The sequence below is a fragment of the Mercenaria mercenaria genome, chromosome 16 (genome assembly GCF_021730395.1).
Source record: "Mercenaria mercenaria strain notata chromosome 16, MADL_Memer_1, whole genome shotgun sequence".
Lineage (NCBI taxonomy): Eukaryota > Metazoa > Mollusca > Bivalvia > Venerida > Veneridae > Mercenaria > Mercenaria mercenaria.
This window is the reverse complement of record NC_069376.1, coordinates 29,687,424-29,715,134: the sequence shown is the minus strand read 5'-3', so window position 1 is coordinate 29,715,134 and position 27,711 is coordinate 29,687,424. Positions and strand designations below refer to the sequence as shown.

General features: G+C 35.1%; 1 protein-coding gene across 1 annotated transcript; it reads right to left on the bottom strand.

Moving 5' to 3' along the window:
* Positions 1-19,385: 19,385 nt before the first annotated feature.
* Positions 19,386-19,916, bottom strand: LOC128549277 (antifreeze protein Maxi-like). Its single transcript, XM_053525837.1, has 2 exons — positions 19,904-19,916; positions 19,386-19,669 (listed from the first exon to the last, which is right to left on the bottom strand). The coding sequence occupies exons 1-2, from the start codon at positions 19,914-19,916 to the stop codon at positions 19,386-19,388; spliced, it is 297 nt and encodes a 98-aa protein (XP_053381812.1).
* Between the last annotated feature and the right edge of the window lie 7,795 nt (positions 19,917-27,711).

Here is a 27,711-nt window from a genome sequence, read left to right as displayed (position 1 = left end):
CTCATCATGTTATACGTGTGGTCAATTTGCTAATAATGTTTGTACACGTTTTACCTTTAAATAATTATCAGTACTTTCCTGTCCTTCTGGTTGGGAGAGTTATCAAAGACAATGCTACCAGTTCAACACCAACACAAGGTTAACCTGGCTGGATGCCACTGTGAGTTTGTTATACTTTCTTTTTCATTATTGTCCAGTCACATTTCATATTATATGCCTTTTGATTACTTGCATTAAATATATCTATATTGTAATCTTGATCTTGCGAAACAATTGACAAACATACATATGATAGGCTAAGGATCTGAACTAAATGTTAAATAAAATAGTTCCTCTCCTTGTGTATCAACTTCATGCAATCATGGTAATCATCCGGTTAAACTGGTGTATTTGTAATTTCTGTTTCAAACTTTGTAAATAAATATTAGTTATGAAAACCAAGGAAAAATGTACAATTGGAAAAACCACGTTCACACACAATTGTCAGAAACCTTTCAGCGGATATATTAATGTTGTTGCATGTGACACGAACGTCAGAAAGAGCTTTTCTTTGCCGTTAATGTTATATTCAGTGAAGTGCAGGTGTACAGCCCGACAACTTCAACCGTTCTGCTCTTTTAATTTTGGTCACTATTTAAAGAGAAATGACGCCATATCGTAACTGTATGACATACTGCTTTAGTTAAGTTTTTGCCACTATTAAAAGAGAAATGACCACATATCGTAAAGGTATGACATGTTGCTTTAGTTTTTTATCTGAAGCGCAAATTAGGCGTAAAAATGTTTGTTTCCGGTATGCCGACCAACCCTAAATGTTAGGCCTGACCCTATATGTTTTTATTGCCTTGGAAAATATTTTTTCAACCTTTTGACAAAAAGTTGCAAATCTGAACTTTTATGCTTTAAATATGGTCATTAATGTTAAAAATTAATTTACTGATGTCTAAAGCAAAAACCCTCTTATTTCCATTTATTTCTTGACACAAAAATAATTTCCGAAAAGTGTCACTTAATAAAAAAAATCCAAAGAAAATTCGACCTACCTTCCGTAATATTTTTAGCATGTTACCGGAAACAAAGAATTTTTTCAGGCCTTACAATGTGTATCTTTATCCAGTTGCGGGTAAATGAAAACTTGAATTCTCGAACCTACTAACACTTAATGGTTGTAAATAATCAAATACACATAAAAATATATATAAAAAATGGCATACTACATATGTCTTAATAAACTATAGGTAAACATAAGATAAACAGCTTATAAATACATGGGAAAACGGTGCATTAGAGTTAATGGCGCTTGGAGAAGATGTCCCTCGAGCTGTTATCACCTTGTCAGGTCCATTATCACTCAAAGACACCGCTTTCTCATTTATTAATCTTTTTTTAATGTTTGTGATTGAAATGACCACATATGACATATTGTTTGCATATAGTATTTAAATGTCATCATGTTTGCCTTGTTTACATTAATTCAAGCAATGAGGACAGATTTGTAGTAAACAATCTCAAGCCTATGGTTGATGAAAGTAAGAGTGTAAGGAGTATGCAGGCTCCATAACCTCAGATCCCCTTTCTAAATTCCAGTTTGTTTAGTTCTGCCCATTGTTTTCTCGTTTGGGCCAAACCTATTACTTCATCTGGGGACCAAACGCCGGTTTTCATGGAATTACACGCCGCCAAAACCCGTGTATCATTAAAGGTTCCATGTTCACCGCCGTTTGAATACATCTGCGGATGTCTCTAAATTGCTTTTTGTACTTTTAGCATGTGTAAATGTTGAGTTCTGCTCAACTCGGGGCTAGAGGGCGTGGACGGTATCATGCATTTCCACTACCGTCCATGAACAGGCTCAATCAAACCGAGCCTGCAACATTTTCGTATTTGTCGTGTTGAGCAACCTGTGAAGTTTCCACTTTTTTCTATTTTATCTAAGCTATGTCATTTTAAAGTAATATGAGGGCTCTTCAAAAAGTACGTAGACTTTTTCTCTAGCTTTTACATACTTTAATGAAGCAAAACAAGAAATATAATATCATGATTTGCAATTTTTCTACTAACTGCACTGCAAATTTGACGTGATTATGACCATGCATTCAGGAGTTACGCCTTCTCGAAAACAGTCACTTACACGGACCCGGCGCACGGCGATAATATTTTAACGACGTTAACGACGTCGTGCCTTCATTGTGATACTTTCATTAAGTTAGCATTAAATCATATTTGTAAATTTATTTTATAAATGTTCATGAGCAATACTTTAGTCATAAGACATAAGAAGTTGTTTGGTTAGAATACTAAAAATGTATGAACACTTATGACACGCATCTCGGACAGGGTACTCAACGTGAGTACTTGCGTCATATGTCTTGGCGTTAACGTCCATTCGCAGTTTTTCCGTTTTCTCCCTCAATCGTCGCTGTCTTTAAGTAATTCTGGACCATTTGAGAATCGTTTGTACCACGTGAAGATAAAGACACAGATGACTGAACATTGTTGTGGCGTCTGCATTATTAGTTCATGAATTTCAGTTGCTGTTCGCCAAAATTTCTCCATCACTATGCAACTGTCTTAGTATCCATGCGAGTGGATGACGACATTACATGCATCATAAACAGTAATACTCACGTTGTTTAAACGTTGTTTTCCTCCGCCTCCCACATCGGAATAACACCATACTCTAGGTGCATGTCGCCCTGACGTGTTGCTATACTTTGGCGAGCCAGTACCCTGGCCACATAAAGGGTTTCGCCTTAGATTCTATGTCACTACATAAGAATAAAAAAATTGTTACTCTCATGTAGTGTATAACAGAAATCATTATATATGATACATTAGATGACACTGTTTTAAATAATGAGATATTGATGTTCATCTTGAGTAAAAAATGTCTTGCAGAAACTCTTCATAATGATCTTTCCAAGATTTATTTACACAATCTAACTGTCATTTCGGCTGTCAATTTTGCACACTTGGGCAACACGTGGCCTCAAATATGTTCTTCTGGTGTTTTATGACCAATATGATTAAAAGTATTAAATTTTATGAATTACTGTGCACAGTGACAGTAAAGCCCCTAAACAGTGAAAAAAACGCCCGCTCTGAAATTTTGAAAACGGTCTGCAAAAACTGAAGCTAGCGGAAGCTGATTTTCAAAAAATAATATTTGTTTTTGATTCTAGAAAAAACTGGAGCGGGAAATCTGTTGACCAAGTAATCAATTTGGTGTGGCCTAAGATACATTTATAATAGCGTAGTCAAGAAACAAGATTTATGATGTCAAGTTTTACGATAGTTACACCGAAATGGTCCATTTTTACGTGTTTCTATCATTACGAATTCCTGCATGGCATGTTTATGATGTATATAGATAATCTTTTATATATCAATATTTCATAATATGGTACAAGTACGAGTTGAATGATATGTTATTCAATTCGACAAAACAATTGCTATCTGATTTTACTGAGTGTACATTTTTCATGCAATCTATCCATCCGCCAAAACTATCCATCTGCCAATGAACTTCATGAACACCATGGATATCATGCAGACTTGATTTACCGGATTTCATCAACTTTTTCTAAATTGATAGTTTCAGATTGCATTTAGACTCTCTGGTATCTAAGATCATACAAACATAAAACTGTTCATTGGCTTCTTACCATTTTTAAGAATATGGCAGCATGCTTTTTGACAATGAAGAATAATGCATGGTGACGAAATAATATTACATGTGTATTATGTTCATGTTTATAAAATATTACATTGATATTTTGTTTCAATACTATTGAGGTTGAAACAAAAATCATTTTGATCTTCATATGTCCACCAACTAATTAAAAAAATGTTTCTGTCTCTATAAATGAGACATAATAATAAAGCCACACCTTAAAATGCCGCTCCTTCTTGGATTCTTTCGTGGAATGATGTAAGTACTTTGGTGCTCTTTAATAACTTGATTTATTTCAAACATATCTTTTAAAGCATTATTGTTGAAGCTTCTAAAGAGCTTGAACTTAATGTTTCTTTTATCTTCTTGATACATACATATGCAATTAGCTCAAGTTGAAAACTGGGTATATTTGTCTTTATTGCAGGGAAAGTGAAACAGGAGTGATCGGATAAACAAACTGCATCTGCTAAAAGAACACAGTCAATATTAAATACATGTAGTCGTCAATAAACTATAATTATGGCATTATTTCTGTGGACCTGACACTCGTCGATAATTCGTATGTATCCTGGAATACATTTTCGGCTTCAAATATTGAAAAGACAAGGTACAATTAGTATACTTGTCTTAAATACCACCATTATGTCGCATGTGCAGATAGAGCTGTGCCGACAAACGTTCAGATGCCAATGTCGGGGTTGTGGCTTCGTGTCACTGCGCTGACTATATCATTTTAACTGCATCTGTAAACTTAAAAGACAGAAAGATTATCACGCTTATCATAATGTACCATGCACTTTATCAAAAGGCGTAAACTACTGTTCAAAATTCTTCTGCGAACATTTCAGTAAACCGTTCTACAAAATGTCGACTGAATCATCCTTAATTAAATATTCAAATATTTAAATCTAATTAATCAAAATTTAAATCTTCTAAAATCTAAAATCTTCTTACCGCGCGATTGTAATTCTCTAAATGAATGGTATGATTTTGTAACGTAAGAGTGAATCATGTAAAATCATGAAACACAAAACATTTACTTACCGTAAAACTATCAAAGATATAACAGAATCTGTAATGTAACCAAAAGCAAAAAACCAAAATATTCAAAACTGAAAAGACTAAACTGACCTTTCATAGAGTAGCCTTATGACAAGGTTGAACTGACCGTTAAAAAGAAATGCCTTAAACTGTTTGAACCTTTTGAATTCAAAAGAAGACCGCCATCCAATCTAGCATATAGGTAACGCTTGACTTGTCCTTTAAAATTATAATAGGACGATATGGGCGAATGAATTAAAAATTCAGAGCGACAGCCAAGACATCTTCAATAAAATGATAAATTCTCTAACTTTCTTATCAGAGCAAGAGTGGTCCACCGGTCTAAGAAAGATAGAAGATACTATGATTGTCTTTCTCGATAGCAGCTATTAGACTGGTAAAATCCGAGATAAAAAAACTGAACTGAATTTGAATAGAGCAATGTTGTTAGTAACTATTTGTACAATAGTAAAATTTCTACTTTTTTTTTTTTTTTTTTTTTTTTTTTTTTTTGTTTTTTTTTACTCACAAAATTGTGCCAGGAAAGGACTTGAGTTCAACTTCCTCAATAGCTGGTAGATTTTTAACAATGGTGTCTCGCACTATAATAATCTATAATAATCCTTCGAAATTCTGTAAGTAGAAAAAGAATTGTCAATACATTAAAACATACACATTTTAATTTTATACATGTCATTGACAAGAAAGATTTACATGTAGTTTGTCAATTTATACGAAAAATGCAAATATTTAGTTATCTCATTTCACTGTAAAAATAGCTAATTATATCTCATAGCAGGTACAGGCACAAGGTCCCTACAAACAACCTGGTGTACTAATTCTGCTCAAGATGTGAAAACATTTAAAATTCAGTAGAAACCTTCGAAAGGCAAACAGAAAGGGTAAAGAACCTATGGAACGAGACACTCTAGAATTGTCTGTTAGGGAGAACTGAATATCTTTTTATGAGCATCATTGTGCCAGTCACAAGTTTTAATCTATAGGCCAGCTCTTTGAAACAATGTGTTGTAAATGGTACTGTATCTAGGCCTATATTCCTGATAACTGAACATAATTTTGTCAGGTATTTATGATAAGGGACTTGTTTGCCCGATTTTAAAATATATAAGAGCTGAAGCTGGAGCATGTTTAACCATAAATATATAAGTTTTCATGGGGCAAAAATTTGAACATTTAATTCTAGCTAAAAGAGTGAACAGGGTCTTTTTCTAGCTTGAATAGTTTTAGTCCATTTCATTGTGACTAAAATCGTTCTCAGAATTTTTTACATTATTTCGTAACAAAAACGTTGGAACTAAATTAGATTAAATAATTCGAAAATTGTTTATCCCTGAAGAGAATAGAGATTTCACTTATCCAGTTGAATAATACGAAAACTTGTTTGTTGGAAGTAATGAAGTTATCATATATTCAAAAATAATTATCAAAAGAAAATTAGTCGGGAGTTCGATCATAGTCAACAGAATATGTATGTCTCTATATCAAATTTCCTGATTCTGTCATAATTTTAACCTCCATGCAATCATGTTTTTGTATACATACAAACTGAGAGTTATATGAAATAAACTTTGAAACTTGAACCAATCCGGACCTAAAAAAATTCATACCAAGTGCCCTGTTAATGAACCGATTCAACATTTTCTCAAGCTTGAAATGATTGTAAGTCTACACCGATTAAGAGATATATTATATTCTATTGTTTTGTCAAAAATTCCATGTCCCGGAAGAGTAAAGAAAAGTACGTTTAAAGAATTTAAGAAATTTAACGATAGACACTCCTTAATTGAACGCATTGTTTTAAAACGAGCATTTGTCTATAAAGATTGTTTTCTTTTTGGTTAACGTCGCACCGACACAGATAAAGGTCATATGGCAACTGTACAGCTTTGACGGTGGAGGAAGACCTCAACTGACCCTCCGTGCATTATTTCATTGCGGGCGGGCCCCAGGGTAGAACCACCGACCCTGCCACGAAATATGGAAGCCCTGGAGACGTGACTTCCGTAAGTTCTACGTTTGATTTCTAACTTTTACACTTCTCACTTCCAACTTCTGGACTTCTTATTTTCTAATTCTAACTTCCGCACCTCTGAAGAGGGACAGTTGTAAGTCAGAAGCTTTGAAGTTGGAAGCCGGAAGTCAAGAAGTTAGAAGTCAGAAGTGTAAAAATTGGAAGTCAGAAGTGCGGAGGTCGGAAACCAGAAGTTGGAAGTAAGAAATAAAAAGTTTGAAAGTTACAAATTTAAGTCAGAAATCAGGAAATTAAAACTTATAAGTTTGAATTTGGAAGTTTAAGGAATGGAAGTCATAAGTTGGGAAGTTTGAAGTAAGAAGTGTGGGAGTTGGAAATCTGAAGTCAGAAGGCAATAAGTTAGAGGTTAGAAGTTAGAGGTTAGAAGTGTGGAAACTGTAGGTTAAAAATGAGAAGTTCGCAAGTTCTAAGTTTTGAGTGAAGAAATTGGAAGTCAGTAGTCGGGAGCAAGGTAGGTAGAAGTTAGAAGTGAGGAAATTGGAAGTAAGAAGTTGAAACGGCGGAAGTCGGAAGTCAAATGTCATGAAGTAAGAAGTCGAGAACTTGCAATTGAGAAGTGCAGAAGTCAGAAATTAATAAGTGAAGTACGGAAGTCAAATGTCCCATCCAGGGCTTCCATAAATAAATGTACCAATTACTGAACAAAGGACACAAAAATAACCAAAAAAAAAGTATTGTGGGGCAATAGATAAACTGTTGCTAAATGATTTACCTGTGAAACTATATATAAATATACCTTGTACTATATCTTTATATGATGTCAGTGTGTATATTGGGCTTTTTGGAGTTGATGTTGTTTTTAATTTGTTTACATACTTCAAACAAATATCTCGATGCTTAAATGTAAACCGTATTATTTAAAACACAAGACAATTAATGTATTTTAAAGTCTTATTTTTTCGGAAGATTAACATATATATGACGCTTAGTCAGAACGGCACAATTCTCCCTCCTAATGGGCCCTACCTCTATTCCAAATCAAAGCCTTGAAATGTCTGATGGTTGCGGGTTTTTGGTAGATTTATTTTCTGTTTAAATGCCAGTCTATGAATATCCATGAATGAGAAACAAATACAAATTTACTGTGCCTCATATCTAAGATGAACTCTGCATAACCCAGCTTATGGAATAACTTATCATTGATTGATCTTATATAATCTCAATGGTCAGTGTGAGTAGATACAGGTTGAATAAGAACTGCTTGTTCATTAATAGCTCATCCGCATTGTTCATCAATGGGACTATTTTGTGTAGCACATGAACATCCTTTTGATGTGATTTGGAATAAAATAAAGATGCTATGATTCTCAGAAATACACTTTAACTTTGGTAGCGGGATAAACCCGCAACCAAAAATTGGGAAAACGCTGTATGTTCAAATGTATCTGTCAACATTTTTTTCAAATTCCAAATTGCAGGGATATTTCTTAAACTACATATACGAATATCATTTGCAATATCTGTGGAAATTTAAAATGAAACAAAATGTTTGTCGTCACATCGGTTCAAAAAGTATTACATGTCAATGATCTTATACACATTTTGAGATGATGAGATGATTACTGTCACTTTCTAAGAATATGAAATCATATGATATATATCATTTACAAACTAACATGTTCATAAACAGAAATAGTACAATAATGTTTCACATTATTTCTGTCTTGCTGTATGCCCCGACAAAGTTTTTGTAAAATTTATTTATTAGAAATTATGGTCCACATTTACTGAACTCTAGCAGTAAGACGTACGATGACTACACGCATAATTATATCTAATTCAAATCAACGGCATAAATAAGATCAATATAACATACCATGTTACAAACTGAAACCGTGTAGGTCATTGTAACATTGTAAATACCTTCTTTCGATTGTAGGTATCGCAAAATATTATGGTGTTTTAAAATGTAAGCAAACAAAGTAAAACATAAAGTCAATGTAATACATTTCGTTTCCAAAACTATGCATGATTTCTCATAGGCCGAGCGGTAACGGTGTTCTTGTTATACTTTTTCATCGGCAGTCCAGTTCCCAGACTCGTAACTATTTAAAAAAAACTTTATTTCATATTTTTTTTTTTTTTTTTATTACGCTTCATCGAAGTCGGAGTTTTTTTAATCTTTGTTAGTTTTAACTTGTTTACGCTGGTATGTTTAGGACGTACATTTATTTTTATCTCATGCGCACAACATCTTATTTCGAGCGCACAACATCTTATCTCGTGCGCACGTTATCGTAACTTAAGCGCTCGAGCGAACGACAATTTTTCTCGAACGCTAGATGATATATCATCTCCTGATATCTTTTTTTCGAGCGCTCGACATATTATTTCTCTGAGCACCACATCTTATCTCGAGAGCTCGACATCTTTTCTCGTGCGAACGGCATCTTATCTATATATCAAAATTTAGGCACATTGTGTGTAGTCAGATCATTTAGTGAAACGTAAGAGTGTCGCCATTTCTGCTTTTGTTTTATGGGTTAGTATTTTAAAATCACGAACTGATAAAAACGGCGGAAAACATTCATTGATAACACAAAGGAATAAACTTCACACAAAAAAAAATAATATGTATGTTTCATCCATATATCAAAGAATTTCCCCGTTTCTCCTTAATGCATGCAATTAATTTTATAACTTTTTTAACAATGTATGAACTGATATTATCAGTCGAACTTGATATTATCAGTCGAACTTGATATTATCAGTCGAACTTTAATACATGCAGGAAGCATCATTAATTAGATATGATGGCCTAATATTTGAAACGCTGGTGGGAAGTTTAAATAACATCTGAATAGGCAGGACCCGACCCTATTTCTACTTTCCTTATGTTATATTGATGGCCAAAACACGTACAAATGGCCACAATGTATATAGATAAGATGTCGTGCGCACGAGCACAGATGTCGAAATCTCGAGATAATGTGTCGAGCGCTCGAGATAAGATGTCGAGCGCAGGAGATAAGATGCCGAGCGCTCTAGATAAGATGTCACAGGCTCAAGATAAAATGTCGTGCACACGAGATAAGATGTCGAGCGCTTGAAATAAGATGTCCTGCCCTCGAGATAAGATATCGTGTGCACGAAATAAGATGCCGTGCGCAATAGATTAGATTTCGAGCGCTCGAAATAAGATGTGCTCTCGAGATGATTTAATCTTAAAACAAATAAATGCATTTTCTTAGCATACCATCGTGTTTGTTCACTTAATTACACATGTCACTATTAACACGTAATTATGTTATATACATTTAGCCTTTCATATGATCTAACGATCTATTTTTCTTTTTCTTTTTTCCTTTTAAGATATTCTTAAAGGTCAACGTGTTAGTTTCAAACTTACACTTCGCATTCAATAGCATTGTCAGGTCATAATTTCATTATCGACTGATTTATAGTTATTACGTAGTTTATACGAAAGAAAGAAACAAAAATAGAAACAAGGAAAACCACTTCTAATTACAAAAATAGAAGAAAGAGAAGACTGTAAATATGCAAGTAAGGTCAAATTTAGTCATAGCACAGTGACGATCAATTGAAAACAAAAAGATTAAAATGATATATGAACCGCCATATGAGGTCCTCTATGCGAAATCATATTGCTATTTGTAACGACTTTTTGACACCAGATGTCAGATAACTGAAATATTTGTAAATACTAGGCTGACATGCGCAAAATATCACCAAATGATTTAACTGAAATTTCATGAAAAAAAAAAGTTCTTTACTCCACGACCTCGTTTTTGGTGAAATAATTTGGCACCGTTTTCCGTTCTTTAATTTAAATCACACTTATAACTTGATGTGAGATATTTTCTTTTAAAGTTTACTTTAGAAAAACTAACGCTTTATCATCTGTAATATTTAAACGTCGACATTTAAATTTAGCATAAAACAGCTGTTCTTGACACTTTTCTTGTGTGTGGGGGTGGTGTGGGGCGGTCGGCGTTAACAGAAGAGAAAACTAGAATAGCATTATCGCAATTTCTTTTCGTGTTAAAACGTCTTCTCATTAAATAGCATTATCAGGTCATAATTTCAGTGTCAACTGATTTAGAGATATTACCGATTTTGTACGAAAATAAGAAACCTGGCTCGGGCACCAACAAATCCCTTAGGATTCTGCATATGTTATAGCACGGACAAAAAAACATGCGTTAATCCTGTATTGTACAAAAATGTAATTACTGTTTGTGTTAACTATATTCAAGTTCCCCACAAGGGAGACATATTGCTTTTACCATGTCCGTCCGTCATTCCGTCCGTCCGTCCGTTACACTTCATTTCCGATCAATACTTTGAGAAACCTATGACCTAGAACCTTCGAAATTCATATGGTGGCAGGGCTTATGGAGTAGAGTTTTTTGTGGGACTCTGTTGAAATTTAAGGTCACAGGGTCCTGAACAAGGAAAGCCATTTCCGATCAACTTGAGAACCATTTGACCCAGAATGTTGAAACTTCATAGGATTTTTGGACATGCAGAGTTGATATCTCCTAATAATTTTGGAGTCACTCTATTAAAGATCAAGGGCGCTGTCGACAGACATTGGAAATCTATTTCCGGTCAATAACGTGAAAACCATTTGACCTATAACCTTCAAACTGTATACGATGATAGGACCTACAGGGTACAAGACCCTATTGTTTTGGGGAGTCACTCTATCAAAGGTTAAGGTCACAGGAGATTGACCATAGAAAACGTTTTCCTATCAATAACTTAAGAACCGCTAAACCCAGAATGCTGAAGCTTTATAGGATGATTGTGATTTGATATACTAAGTAGATGACCCCTACTGATTTAGGAGACACTCCATCAAAAGTCAAGGTCACAGGAGCCCGAACATGGAAAACCGTTTCCATTTCATAATTTTAGAACCACTAGACTCAGAATGTTGTGATCCCTATTGTATTCAACCATCAGTGTCTCTTTGACTGTCGCTCCTGTCCCCTATTGACTTCTTGCGCATACGGCTATGCATTGTGGAAGACATGCGCTTTGTTGAGATCGTTCCTGTTTTGCTGTTTACAATTTTATCACTCCATTTCGAAGTCCCTAAAACAGTAAGATAAGAGTGGATTTCCTTTAAATTAAGGGTTATCGAGTACATTATTTTCCTCTTACAAAAAAAAAGGAATATTATTTATAGTTCTCCGCTTAAAAAATACTTTTTCTTTATTTTTATCATCACTGCATATTGAGTTGTGACTGCACTTTAAGATATAGAATATTCCTGGTTATAGTGGTGTTTGATATTGTTAGTCAATGCATTAAACTATAATCGTTAAAACTGCGTGATCTAATGGAAGCTTTTGATAGCTCGTGTGGAACGTATGCAAATAATATCACATTTCATACGAATAGATATTTCGGACGATGGTTCAGTCCCTCTCTGTTTGCTCTATTTCTAATTTTTTATCATTTAACTAAATGATTATATGAGCCGTGACATGAGAAAACCAACATAGTGGGTTTGCGATCAGTATGGACTAAGACCAGCCTGCGCATCCGCGCAGTCTGGTCAGGATCCATGCTGTTCGCTTTTAAAGCCTACTGCAATTAGAGAAACTGTTAGCGAACAGCATGGATCCTGACCAGACTGTGCGGATGCGCAGGCTGGTCTGGATCCATTCTGGTTGCAAACCCACTATGTTGATTTTCCCATGGCGTGGCTCATATATTCTCAATATCTTACAAATTCTGCTGTTTGGGGAAAAATCACACTATTGAAAACAAATACTGCATATAAGATGCATACTAAATTCAAAGGCCTATTATTAAGAGGTTGATAAACGGCTTGGTTGTGCCTTCTTGCCATTGTGGCACACCTAGTAGCATAATTGCCCGAGGGCCATTATGAAACTATGTGTGCTATTATGGCTAGAAGACACAGCCAACCGTTTATTGACCTTTTTATTATATATCTTCGCTTCATATTCATCTTGGTATTTTCATTTTACATATTTTTTCTACAAACTTATAGGGCCTAACAATAATCGATATTGATTTTTTCATCAACAGTGCCATCAATCGATCTGAAAATTATTCAGTAACCTTTCACCCGCAATAATGATGTTGCTATATGACGTCAACGTCAGAACGCGCTGACGTTACGGTTAATTGGGGTCAGTATGATTATGGCGCGTGAGGCGCACTGCGCCATTATGGATTCGTCAGTAGTGGCTGTAATGACCGTTTTAAACGGCCTTTTGTTACTATTTATTGTAACGTATATCATAACATATCTAAAAGACTGTGGATAATTAAGGGAGGGATACAGCGAACGACTTGATTTTAATTAAAAGTTAATATACTACCTAAGCGAGTGTACTAGCCCAAGGCAAATTATATTGCTTTTTCCATTCATAATAATTTCATCAATATTTGAGAAGCGATCTGAAAAAAATTAAGCATCCTTTCGCCCTCCGTAATGTCGTTGCTTCGTAAGTCAACGACAAGACGCGCTGACGTTCCGGTTACATGTTGCCATTATGATTATGGCGCGTGGGACACATTTACGCCATGACGGTTCAACGGCATCTTATGGAGTTTCTCTTTGACATATTGTACTGTCTAGTAAGGTAAATAACAATGAATTACAAACAAAATTCAATTCTGTATAAATTTGAAGTACTAGAAAAAAAATAGATTGAATTCACCAGGGTGGGATTCGAACTTAATTTGTGATCCAAAACCTGACTAATTTACCTAAGCCATTTTTATCAAATTATTAACTGCTATTTAAACTGACACTGTTTGCATTTAAATATGAATGCTTGTCCGTGTTCAAAAAACTAGTCCATAGTTCAAGTTTAGAGGTCAGTGGCGAACCATAGCACAGTCCCTGGCTCATGTAATTTCCTTTTCTGCGTTACAACCAGCACAAATATTTGCCTTGAGTGGAAAATTACCACTGAATAGAGAAACAAATCGTAATGATTTTAGAACACATCAACTTATTAACTGTAAAATGGACGTGAGGAGTATAGAGAAAACTCTAAGCGAGTCGCGGTCACTTGTGATGGATCGCAGTGAATGCAAAATCCAAGTAAAGTATGTCAGTTTTATCAAGAAATAATGTATAGCAAAACCGTGTTTGAACATTATTTATACACGATGGGCGGTATAACGTCGGGCGTAATAATTTCAAGAGGACTGCAATTTTGCTAAGAATTATTTCGAATCATTTATGTCTTCCATAAATCGAAACATGTGAATCTAATCACAGGTTTTTCAAAAACTATCTATAATCCACCAAAAACTCGAACAAAAGACATATGAAAAGTGATACTTTATTTAAGTATTTTCGTGTGAATGAGATGACCCCTTGTTTACATCGTTGAAATGGCGGGAAAAAGTTTGTTTGATAAACCTTTTTTTCAATACACATAGAATATAGCACATTTTGTCAAAAAGTATAGTATTAAAATACTAGAACTGTAAATGCAGTACAAAATTTCACTTTAAAAGTCACTTCTTGGGTTCGTTCACATGGCTGACCAATCAGAACGGACAAACATTAGTTTAACCCCAGATAAACACTTACCATATTCTCAGAAAGTTCTCTGTTCTTTTTTGGAATTGGTGGTCTCTGACCATAAGAAAACAATATCCTAAAAATCTCAGGCGATGATGTATAATGTAACAGTTTCTGTTCAATCCTGGAAAAAGTTCGTTGCTGTCTCCATGACGATTTTAGTTCTAAGTTAATAAAATTTAATAACTTTGATTCAAAAACACCACTCCAACACATGACTAAAGACTCTACTCTACACCACTTCAGGTTTTAGTATGATGCCGTTTTCATAGCTGAAATTGCTTTCTTGCCTTTCCTTTTTTTCTTGTGGGGGTAGTTGCTGTTGATCATTTGTATTTGGGCGTTGATTGAATCCCTTGAAGGTTAGAATTATATATATTTATATTTATTTCTGATGTTTGGCTTTGAAGTGTTTAGAATGCTTTTATCAGAGGTTTTTTTTCTTTTTAATGAATTTTGGTTGAAGCAAAAATGGTCACACACTTGTTCATAGTAATGATCTGACAGGCAGTGCTCGGGTTCCATAACTCTACTTTGCTTTTTTACAACATTATGTCATTTTTTCGACCAAGCTGTTGTTGGTTAAATTTTTGTATGTAAGCTGGTATCTCAGTACCCACTAATGGGAATGGATTGAAACTTGCACCATTGTCCATTGTCATGAGCTGATACGCATTGTTCAGGTTTCATAATCCTTTTTTTGCAATTTTACAAAATTATGCCCCCTTTTTGACTTTAATATTCATTTAATTGACAAGGCTGTTGAATAGTCGAGCGTTGCTGTCCTCCAACAGCTCTTGTTTTTACATTACGTTGCCTATTTTCATCTATTTTTGATTTAAAATGCCATTCCAGCTGCATATCTACGATACTTTTCTATCGCGATTTGGGAGTACACAAAGAGGACTTTACTACTTTCTAACGGTTGAAGATTTAATCTAACATTCTGTAATTACTTTTGGCACATTGTTTGATTTTCATTTGACTGATAATTTGAAGGGCGATTTGGGTTAAAGTCATACGTTCCTCTTCAGGGATTTTTATTGCAGTTACAAGTTCTGTAAAACCTTGCAGTTTATATTTCGAAACTTTCGAATTTCATAGGTTGATGTACTCGCACCTCTCAACGTACAAGATTGTTACTATATCTGTTCATTATTAACCTGTACCTGTCCATTCTTAAAGTATCCATTATTTTAAGAAGGTTAATAATGGACAGGTATAGTAAAATAATCATGTGTATAGACAGTATCGGTAAAATAACCTATATAATGGACAAAACTAACAAAGGATTACATCACATTTTAACATACTGTAAACTGCCGTTAATGATACAATCAATGTTGCTTATATTAAAGCACATAATGATAGAAATTTTGTACAAATCCGTTGTACAGAGAAAAATATTTGTGAAAATCCGCAAAATTTGGCCGAATTTATGACTCGAACCAGTAGTGTATAAACAAAGAGATAATATCACGAAGAAGAGAAACTCAAAAAAAAGGTTGTTTGTAACTTTTGGTGTTTCTAGGTTTTATCATTATTGCATTTGAAAATACATAATGTCACGAGTAACAGCATAACGGCTAGAGTAGGTAGGTCTAAGCATCTTATAAAACTCTTGATTTTATTTTGTGTTTGTCAATTTTGTCTCAAAGTATCTCGTTACCTCCCTCCTGCCCACTGCCTACATTACTTATTATCCCCGACCGTATATGCTTAAACCTACCTGCTCTAACCGTTATGCTATTTCATTAAAATGTTTGTATTTGTTTACAAGTAACAACATAAAGCCTTGTTTAGGCAGCTCTACGCTGATTTTGAAACTGTCGTTGCCAACACAATACTTGTTCTTCTTGACAGAGCATCCTGTTGTTTGTAACATCCATTTTCCATATTTTTTTCCGGTAATGTTTCATATTCATCTATCCCAACGTACCACATACATTTACAGTATAACCCATTCATAAATGTCCTTTTTATCATCGTTGTGGGTTCGAGCCTCACTCAGGGCGTTTATTCTTCATATGAGGAAGCCATCCAGCTGGCTTACGAAAGGTCTGTGGTTCTACCAAGGTGCCCGCTCGTGATGAAATACACGGACTGGCACCTGTTGTCTTCCTCAACTATCAAGGCTGGAAAGTCGCCATGTGACCTATAATTGTATGGGTGCGACGTTAAAATAAAACAAAATCTCCTCTTTCAAAATGCTGTCTTGATTACTTTTTCATTTGTTTTTATTTATTTATTTAGGGGTATGTGGGGGAGTGGGGATTGTTGCTTTTTTTTTTTTTTTTTTTTTTTTTTTTTTTTTTCCTTGTCTGCTTTGGTCTTTCTTTTTGCGGCGAACTTCAACTCTTGTTTTGTACACTATAAAGTTATATGTTACTATTTCCTCACTGCATTTATTGTTGATGTGCATGGGGCTGATGGATTTATGTGTTCGTGTAAATCTTTCAATCACCTGCTATTAATTCAAACTATAGACATTTTGAAGTGAAAACATCCTTGTTCAAGATCCGGTTCAAAATTGTAATTACGTTAATTATCTCGTCAGAAATCTGATATTGATTGAGCATCCTAGTCCAAAACTATTTATTAATATCCCAAATCAAAGAAGATGAAAGTATTCCTGTCATCATAACCGAAGCTCGCACCTACCAATTGCAGACGACTGTCTCTGTGCAGTTAACTTCTGCCAGGAAGTATAAAACCTGTAATACGATGTGCAACCATTTATATTAGTCTTTCCGTTCCTTCATTTTTTTCTAATTAATAGTCGATCATTTCGTTTCATGGATAATTTGAAACGATATATTGCGCCAATGGGGAATAATAAATACTTTTGAAAAAGTATACCTTCCAAGCATCTAGATGACTGACAGTTATTAGTAAAATGACGTGAAAGAAAAGTGAAATCATAAATTGGCGGATTCAAATAGTACTCAGTTTTGTTTTTGTTTTGTTTTGTTTTGTTTTGCTCTGTAGATCTATTTTCTTTGCCTATTTGCTGAAATCACATGACATACTATGCTTGAGATTTTGGAAGCATTGATGGCATGGCAGAATTTTTTATAGGATCTAAGGTTATACACCGCTACTACAATTTGGGGTTTCAGTTTTAGATTATGTTGCAGTTGTATGCTTGACTTAAAATATTTTTCTTGCATCAGACATGAACACTAATCTTTATATTTTTATTCACCACTAACAATATTCTTCGAGAAAATGTAAGTTACAGATATTACAATGGGTGCTGATCTGTTCTGCAGCCATTGTAAATATATACATTTTATATAGAATAAAGAACAGCTATTTGTGTTGTAACCTAAAAGGTCTGGCATGATTACGAAAGGAAATGAGAGATACAAACTGTGACTACGTATGTCTAATTACTGAATAGTTTCTTATTCTTATGTAATAACATTATTTATTTCCAGATTTATATAGCGCACTTTTCATGATGAGCAGGTATAACTGCACTTTTCATACTAAGGCAGCCACTCAGGGCGCCAGATTCATCCTCTACCAGTACATACACAGAGTGATCTGAGCAGATGGACAAAGCGAAGGAAATTCGCCAGAGTAGGGAAAAATTGTATATCCATTGGAATAAGGTATATCCGGCAAATTTACTCTTACTAGCTCTTTGCGGATCTAAAGATAACTTATGAGTTGTTCATGTTATAACATCTGCTGGATCCCAAGGCCTTGGTTGTTGATCGACCCTGGTAGGGGAATGAACAAATATATCAAAGGAATTCTAAAAAAATTAAAACTTTAGTCAATATTTTAGCATGTTTGATCGCGCTGATGTTATTTCTTTTTGAATTATCTTTTATATGACCGAAATACGTTTACATTTTGCCACTGAACGCGCGTATGTTATATCGAAGGTGTGTTTACACAATCGCTCCATTTGAATGTCCACAGACGGTAGGTTCTAGTTGTACAACACCAATTACCTCAAAGAATAACAATTTAAAAATTTTACAATTTTCACATTCAGACAGTATTCTATTCCCATTAAAGTCACAGAGATTTACCTAGTGAATATAGTGTATCATGTACTGAAAAGAATGTAGCCTAACCATTAATGATGAAAAATGATATTCATCTGTGTATTAATATTTATATTTATATTGGAAGACGGGGTAGGGGTGGGGGCAGGGGGGAAACGGCATCCCCCACCCCCAAAAAATTTGACCGATTATGGTAATTATCTTAATAGCAATTTTTTGACAACAGCCAATTTTGCTAAGCTCATCTAAAACAACAAAAACAGATGTTACTTTGATCTGTGTCTGTTATAGGTCGGCTGATTTTCAAAATGTGTAAGTCCCATCTGAAAATGCTTCCTACCTGCCAGTTTTCAAAGCTTTCCTTCAATACCTCCAAACTCTTGAGTCTATGGTCTTTTTCAGAATAATTACTATGTGCTATGAATCCGACTGCACATGATACAAACCAATTAAATGTTCAATGTCATCCCTTTTCCATTATTCATTTGAAGCCATTTTGTTTTCAGATTTGTGTTATTTTGGGGCAGTTATTTCTGGAATTTCATTCACTTGCCTCATTATCAACTCATAATTTACCTATCTGTTGCTTGTCAACCTGAGTAGTTAGGGTCATACGTATAGCAAGCCTGATTCCTTCTTTATCTATATAAGCCGCCACTTTTGGGTCGGTGCAATCATTTTTTGAAATCGGTCGAGCGTGACTTTATCGGTGTGTTTGCACATCTATCTTGTAGCACACGATAACCTAACAAAAGGGAGCCGAACCCCGAGGTGAGTCATCGACAAAACAACTGGGGGAACCTGAACGTGTTCCGACACGTTATATGAGAACAAGAGCCCCTTTGTTATAAACAATAAGACGAATTCTATTTCAAGGAACCGCGCCAGTTTCACTTTATATTGCTAAAATCTATTAGATTTAACCCAAAAATAAAAAACGTTATATTAGTGAACAATATTTTGACATTCTGGGTATCTAACATTTTTGGTAAGCCCCAGTGGTGTACATTTCAAAACTCTATTACGCAATCATAGGTATTTCAAGCGAAATCATTCGTTGTTACAGCCAGTAGCAGCAGCAGCAGCAACCACAGCAACAGCAACAGCAGCAGCCACCACCACAGCAGTAGCAGCAGCCACCACAGCAGCCACAACCACCGGGTGATAGGGAGGAGAGGGATGAGGAGAAGGAGGATGGAAGATGAGGAAAAGGGGGAGGGCAGTGGTGTTGGCTGCTGCTGCTGTGGTGGCTGCTGCTGCAGTTGCTACTGCTGCTGATGCTGCGGTGGTGGCTGCTGCAGCTGTGTTGGCTGCTGTTGCTATGGTGGCTACTGCTAAATTGGATAGATAGTAGCAATATATAGTGAAACTGGGCGCGGATCCCTGAAATAGAATCCGTCCTATTGTTTATAATAAAGGGGCTCTAGTGTTCTCCTTTTACGTGCCGGAACACGTTTAGTTTCCCCCTATTGTTTGTCGATGACTCACCTCGGGTTGCGGCCCTCTATTATTAAGTAATCGTGTGCTACAGGATAGATCATGAACTAGTATTAACGTAAAATAATTACTCCTAGATAACATTATTATCGTACGCCCTTATCAGTTATTTTGACAACTTCCACATACTTTAGTTTCAAAATAAATCGCAAGTTCTTATTTTCTTGGAAATAAACGAGAAGAAAGATTAACAGCCTAAACCTATTGTTGAAAGTTTTATGACATCAGCCGCAAAAGCAATGATTAAAATTTTATTTTCTGTTGGGATATTTGCCTCTTTCGGTGCGTATTAATTTTGAAATTCGTGTTACAACAATTTAATGTAGAACGGAAATAACTGCATCGAACATGAGACATTCTCAGCACGTCGACAAAATTGTTTGCAAGATAAATGAACACCAATTTCTCTCAAAAGTATTTTTCTGTCGTCTTTCACTAGCAATATGCAATACATTATAACTGACGTCAAAGTAGCCACATTTTAACTAAGCTATAAAACAAATGACTCGTCATGTTATACGTGTGGTCAATTTGCTAACAATATTTGTACACGTATTACCTTATAATAATTAACAGTACTTTCCTGTTCTTCTGATTGGAAGAGTTATCAAGGACAATGTTATCAGTTCAACACCGGTACAAGGTTAACTTGGATGGATGCCGCTGTGAGTTTTCATACTTTCATTTTCATAATGATCAGGTCACGTTTCATATTATATGCCTTTTGATTACTTGCATTAAATATATTGCTATTGTAATGTTGGTATTGCGAAACAATTGACAAACATAAATATGATAGGAAAAGGATCGGAACAAAAGTGTTAAGTAAAATAATTCCTCTTCTTGTGTATTAATTTTATGCAATCATGGTAAACATCCAGTTAAATTGACATATTTTGTAATTTCTGTGGAAATTTGTGTATACATATAAGTTATGAAAACCAAGGAAAAAAGTTCAATAGGAAAAGCCACGTTCACACATAGTTGTCAGAAACATTTCAACGGATATATTGATGTTGTTGCATTACATGGACGTCTGAACGAGTCGACGTTCTACTTTCCCTTTGTCGTTAAGATTATAACAATTGAGTGACGTACAGGTGCACAGCCCGACAATGTCAACCGTAATGCCCTTTTAAAGTATAGTTATTTTCACTATTTAAACAGAAATGACGTCATATCGTAACGGTATGACGTGCCGCTTTAGTCTTTTATCTGAAGCGTAACTTAATTTCAACCAACAAGTGCAGCATAAGCAACAAATTACAATATGTATCTTTACTCAGCTGCAGATAAAAAATATGAAAATTAAACCTTAAATTCTCGAACCAATTTACCCTTAAAGGCTGAACACGATCAAATACACATAAAATGGCATACTACACATGTCTTATGTATAGGTAAACATATCATTAAAAGCTTATACATCGGAAAGCGATGCCTTTGAGTTTATGGCGCTTGAAGATGTCCCTCTAGCTATACTGGCTCGGAACCAGTATCCGGACAAATTTTCATATTTCGGCTCCATTATTTCCTCAAAAATAGTTGACCAAAATAAAGTACACACTGCACAAACTTCAGCTCCTTCTGCGTCCGATGTTGTAATCAGCATCGCGTTGTGACGTAAAGTATGGGTTCTTTGGGGCCTCAAATGGAGTCACAAACGAACTTATTTTCCACATGAGGTAAACCAGTAGCCGGACAAATATTTTGACGAAGTTTTGCTGTTATTTTGATATCGAAATAAGTAAATAAGCTATTTTTACACATTTCTTAATCATTAATCTCTACAAAAATGCACTTGAAAGATAACCTAACATTCAATAGCAGCTACGGAAGCAAAGAGAAGCTAACTGTAAAAAAAACTCGAATTTCGTCTAACTACGAATTCTAGATAATTCAAATTGATATAGAATAAAATTATTGCAAAAATCGACAGCCCTTCATTTTATGTAACTATTGTCGTGAAATTAAATGTAGCAAATGTTATCAGCAGACAATCAGTATGTAGTTAAATTACTTCTTCCCCATTTGATACCTCGACAAGTGTAAACTACTGCGTATGCGCAATGCTATCTTTATGCCCCGTTAAGTTAGAAAGTTTTTTTGTTGTTTTTTTTTAAAACACAGGTGAGATATTATCATAAAATTTAATATTTAACAGCTTTGTAATATACTGGTTTGTTGAAGACATGAAGAACTAACATCAACAAATGATCCAGATGAAACTATTACGTGAAAAACGCCGAAATAAAGCGATTATTACATGTGTTCGGAAACTGGTCCTATCCGGATACTGGTTCCCAACCAGTAATGACCTTACCTTGACCATTAACTAACTCAAAGGCACCGTTCTCCCATTTATTAACATTTACTTAAAAATTGTAATTGAAATGACCACAGTCATGATGATATATTGTTAACATACCATAATTTCAAAATGTCTTCACGTTTGTTTCAGGCGGAGTGCGCTAAAACTGGTTCGCACCTTGTTTACATTGATTCAAGCGATGAGGACAGATTTGTAGTAAACAATCTCAAACATTTGATTGATGAAAGTAAGAGTGTTAATCTAACCCAGGTCATTTCTAAATATTTACATTCGCCCTTATATTCTTTTCCATTGAAAATTATGACGTTCATTTCGTATGGACAGCAAAAGGAAAGGCGCGAAAGTTACGTCATCGCTGCTTAGTGATGACCGACGCTGTTTTGGCCACGTTCGCGTATAGTCAGGGAGAACGTTCCTTAGGTGAGGTTGCAGTTGTTTCGTCAGGTGCACAGAATGGCCGTGAAGCTGATTTTAAGGTTAAATGCCGTAAAAAGATGTGCAATTAATAACATTATCTTGTTTACAAATAGAAAGGAAATATAATGTAAATATAAGAAATGGAACTATTTTTTTCGTTGTTCATGTGAAATGAACGATAGAATAGGATCGGCAAATTAAACATGAATCACAAGCGCGATTCATGGATTTGCCGATCCTATTCTGTCATTCATTTCGCATGAACACCGAAAAACATCATTTAATTTCTAAAGTAATACTAGGTAAGTTTATATTGGGTGTATAATTCTTAAATTTTTGTTATCATTCAAGTATTGCAGGGCTCAAGACTTTTATGTACTGTACATGTGTCTATATCGCTGGGACGGTTCTCGAATGCTTTGACTCACTAATTCCGCTTGCATGACCCTCTATCTGAATAAATTACCCCCTACTACCGCCAAACTAACAATTGCCGCCAGGAAAATATCGTACGATACATGTTAAATAGTGTAGTCAGGACACTAGATTTATTATATCAAAATTTACGACACTGAAATAGTCCGTTTTTACGTTTTTCTATCATTACAAATTCTTGCACGGCATGATTATGATGTAAATAGATAATCTTTCGTATATTAATATTTCATAATATGGTACAAGTACGAGTTGAATAATATGTTAGTTAATTCGACCAAACAAACCAAACAATTGCTGTTTGATTTAACTCATTGTACACTTTTCATACAATCTATCCATCCGCAAATCTATCCATCATGAACACAATGGATAATTTTTTTCTTAATTGAACGTTCCAGATTACATTTAGACTATCTGGTACCTAAGATCAGACAAAGATAAAACTGTTCCCTGGCTTCTTATAAATTTTAATGTTAGATATGAAAACTTTTCATACGTATGATTTTTGTTACATCCGAACTTTGTATTCTTTCATATAACAATATGGCAGCATGTTTTGTGCATGGTTTCGCAATAATGTGTTCATGTATATTCAATTTGAATATTACGTTAATATTTTATTTCAATACGGTTGAGATTAATACAAGAATCATTTTGACCTTCGTGTGTACACCAACTAATTCAAAGACATGTTTCTGTCTCTCTAAATAAGACATAATAATATAGCCAACACTGATGCGAAAGCATTTGCCAGACTGAACTGTTGGACATAATTATATAAGATATACTGATGATCTCGTTGACTGTCACTGTCATTTGTTAAATATCCATCCGGTTAGCACAGTCGTTTAAATACAAGAGTTTATGAACCTGATCTTCGAAAGAGAGGAAAGTATTCTACGAACGCCTTGAATGTAAACAGTATTATTATTATTATTATCATCATCATTTTGGAGAACAAGTTACTACTGTTATAGAATACATTATTCATTGACTCTTATAGGTGGTTTCTATTACAGCTTAAAGAAGTGATGATAAGATCAAAGTACCTTCATTTTAGCACACCTTTCATTTTTAACACTAGAGCTTTCACATTTTTATTCGGTAAACTTGTTTGTCTTTCAATATGTGTATCTGACCTATATGTATTATGAAATTATTTCAAATATTTACCAGGTAACGGAAGAGACTATTTGACCTCAGTCTGGACAGGTGGAGCGGATGACCAAGTGGAAGGGTCCTGGGTATGTTACGGAAATGATCAACCTATCCTGGAATATACAAACTGGTATCCAGGTATGTATAGCAGTGTAATAGCTGTTACACATTCAATTACATCTTACGAACAGACATGTAAACCAAGCCTTCTAAAATTGTTTACTTGGTGCATTCGATGTTCGATGTTTTAAAAAAAACCGTATGGTGGCCATAAAATGTCGCTAGTACATTGTAATTTGATTTTATGTTGTTATATCATCTGATCCGGTCGGATTGTCCAGTCCATTTAATGTTTTATTTCTTTATAATATATGTTCGTTCATGTCGGCCATAGTGGACGCGTTAGTGTTGTTACACATTTCATTACATTTTATAAACAAAATCAGTCAATATTCGTGTCTGCCATTGATTTGCTTGGGTGTATTTGTGCTTCCAAAACGTTTTAAAACGAGTTTCAGCAGCTGCAGACAATTTTTGTACTTAGGTCAGGCTGACAGCGGAAGTGGCGATCATGATGAAGACTGTATATGTCTTGTTGGAAACCATGGTTACCTTTGGCAAGATCATAAATGCACAGAGAAAATGTATTGGGTTTGTGAAATGATGTAAGTACTTTGGTCTTGTTTAATTACTTAACGTATTCTAAACATGTCTTTTTAAAGCATTATTGTTGGCGCTTTTTAAAAGCTTGAACTTTATTAATGTTACATTTAACTTCTAGATAAATACATATATAATTAGCATGAGCTGAAAAATGTATATTCATTGTACATACGGTTGTTACAGGGACAGTGCAACAGGAGTAGTCGGATAAACAAACTGCATCAGCTAGAAACAATACAGACTGGATAAAATGTAGATTTCAATAAACTGTCATCCTTAATAAATTTTTCATAACACAGTAGTTAGTCCCGGCGTCTTCTTTACAGCTAATGATAAATACTTAGTACAAGGTCGATGCATATTCCGATTGATGTAAAAGTTACAATCAAAATACATATTGTTTTTATAACATTAATATTTTACTGAAAACTCTAATACCCCAGTCACACATACGGCGCGGATAGCTACGTTTAGCCACGGATAGGAACGTAGTAATCCGTATCGATCCGTACCTGAGCCGTACCTCAAAGTAGTAATCCGTTTCAATCCGTATTAACACTTGGTCAAAACGTATTCAAGACTTACTCCAAACTTGCAAGGTTCTCCAACTTTTGAACATGCACAAAAGTTTGAGCGATCCGTAGCCATTTGAGCGTGACTTTAGTCCAACTTGGTTGAAACTTATTCATCCGTAGTTAATCGTACTAAACATAGTTATCCGAACTGAAACGTACCTTGCCGTAGTTTGACATGATGTCAAAGATAATCGTAATGAAAACGCTGGCTACTCGTGGCCTAATTATATGAAACTTAACGACCCTTTACTAAACCTTAATGCAAACGTAGTAATGCGTATTGATCCGTAGCTGAACGTAGTTATCCGAGACTGTCCGTACTTAAGCGTAGTTCAACATAGTTCACCGCAGATCCGTCCACGCGCCGGGGAAGTTGCCAGGCGCAGTAAAACGTTGTTCAACGTAGTACGCGGTACCTACCCGTACTTATTCGCGTCATGTATTTTCGTTCCCCATTTCTCACCATTTTCCCGTACTAAGACGTACTGCTCCGTACTTATCCGTGTTCACTGCCCCACTCCGCACCGTACCTCAACGCACGGACATATCCGTATGTGTGACTGTAGCTGAAGAGTCGAAACTGAGAAACAAGTGAGACAGACATTCAAATATATAAAAATGTGTACCAGAGTTCAATTCCATTTATGATTTAAGTATGTCAAGCTCATTATCTTGGTCAAGAATAACAAAGCAACAAATGATCCGCGCCATGAGAAAACCAAAGTAGTGTGTTTGCGACCAGCATGGATCCAGACCAGCCTCCGCATCCGCGCAGTCTGGTCACGATCCATGCTCTCCGCTTTCAATGTCTATTGCAATTAGAGAAACTGTTAGCGAACAGCATGGATCCTGGTCAGACTGTGCGGATGCACAGGCTGGTCTCGATCCATGCTGGTTGCAAACGCACTACGTTGGTTTCCTCATGGTGCAGCTCAAATGTATACCCTAACGGGTCTTTGCAGAGTTTGACAAAAAGAATGAGGTGTATTACTGCATAAAACAAACAGAAGATCATGTATGCCAAATGTAATTCAAATAAGTGTTTTTGAGCTATGTTCTTAAAACATTACTGAATGTATAGTATAAGTGGGTTTGGATGGTATGTGAAACTGGATATGTGAGTAACACCTTGGTCATGTGCAAACATAAACCGGTCCCAACTATCCAATTATGTTGTAGTAGCGAAGTAATTAGTGGACGTATGGATATGATAATATAACGTAGTTTGTTTTACACGTCCTTTGATGCATCAGTTATATGAAAAAAATGTTTATCTTTTTTGTCAACAATGTGTTATTGATTTGTTCTTTCAGTGCGTATGCTATATGAGTAGGATGTTGAATATGGGGGTAGTATATACCAATTGAATGGCTTGCCGATCAATGGTCAAAATTATTGCCATGCATCAGAAATAAATTTTTATACTTAACAATATATTCTTTCAGGTTTTTACCTTAATTAAGAAATAATAAGTTCCCAAACGTGGTTTATCGTAGAGTTTTGAGTTCTTATGCGTAAGAATATATCACGAAGGCCGTATATTGTTTCGCATAAGAACGAAAAAACTCGGGTTATTCTATGATAAATCACACTTGGGAACTTATTATTTCGATTCTAACACGACATACTAGTATCAACAGTGTTAGAAATAAATGGTAACTACTTTTTATGACCGCGCTACGCACCTGGATCGGATGACGTCATTGCACGTGAGTGGTATATTGCAGAATTACCCGAGATAGATTTTGCTCTACATGTATGTAGGTTATTTGCTGGTCGTGTTAGAATACAAATTATGGACCTACAGTTTATATAAGGAATCTTATAACACCACCTAAAGAATCTTGTATCAACATCTAACAGCAATGTAAAAATGACGTTTTTATTGAGTTTTGACACATGCATATTCAGATTCTATAATAAGTGCTTTTTAGGAAATAGTCCTGACTTAAAGGCCAATCAAATTTATGTATTATTTTGTAATCCATTTACTATATAAGATATATATCATATGGCGGCGCTTTAATGTCGTTGGTTTATATAAAGTGTACTCGTCTAGTTATTTAAAGAGTTACATTGTCAGATATTATCTTAATAATGTATTATACATTTTCTAAGTCACACCGCTGTTAATTACATGACTATTTGTTACTGACATGACTGTGTGTGACTCACAAGACTGTGTTTTACTGACATGAGCTTGTCAGATCCTCAATTCTTACTAGCGCATTTCTGTTTACAATTGCCATTACTTTAGTAGATCTTTTCTTCCTCACAATCGTTATCAATGAAATGA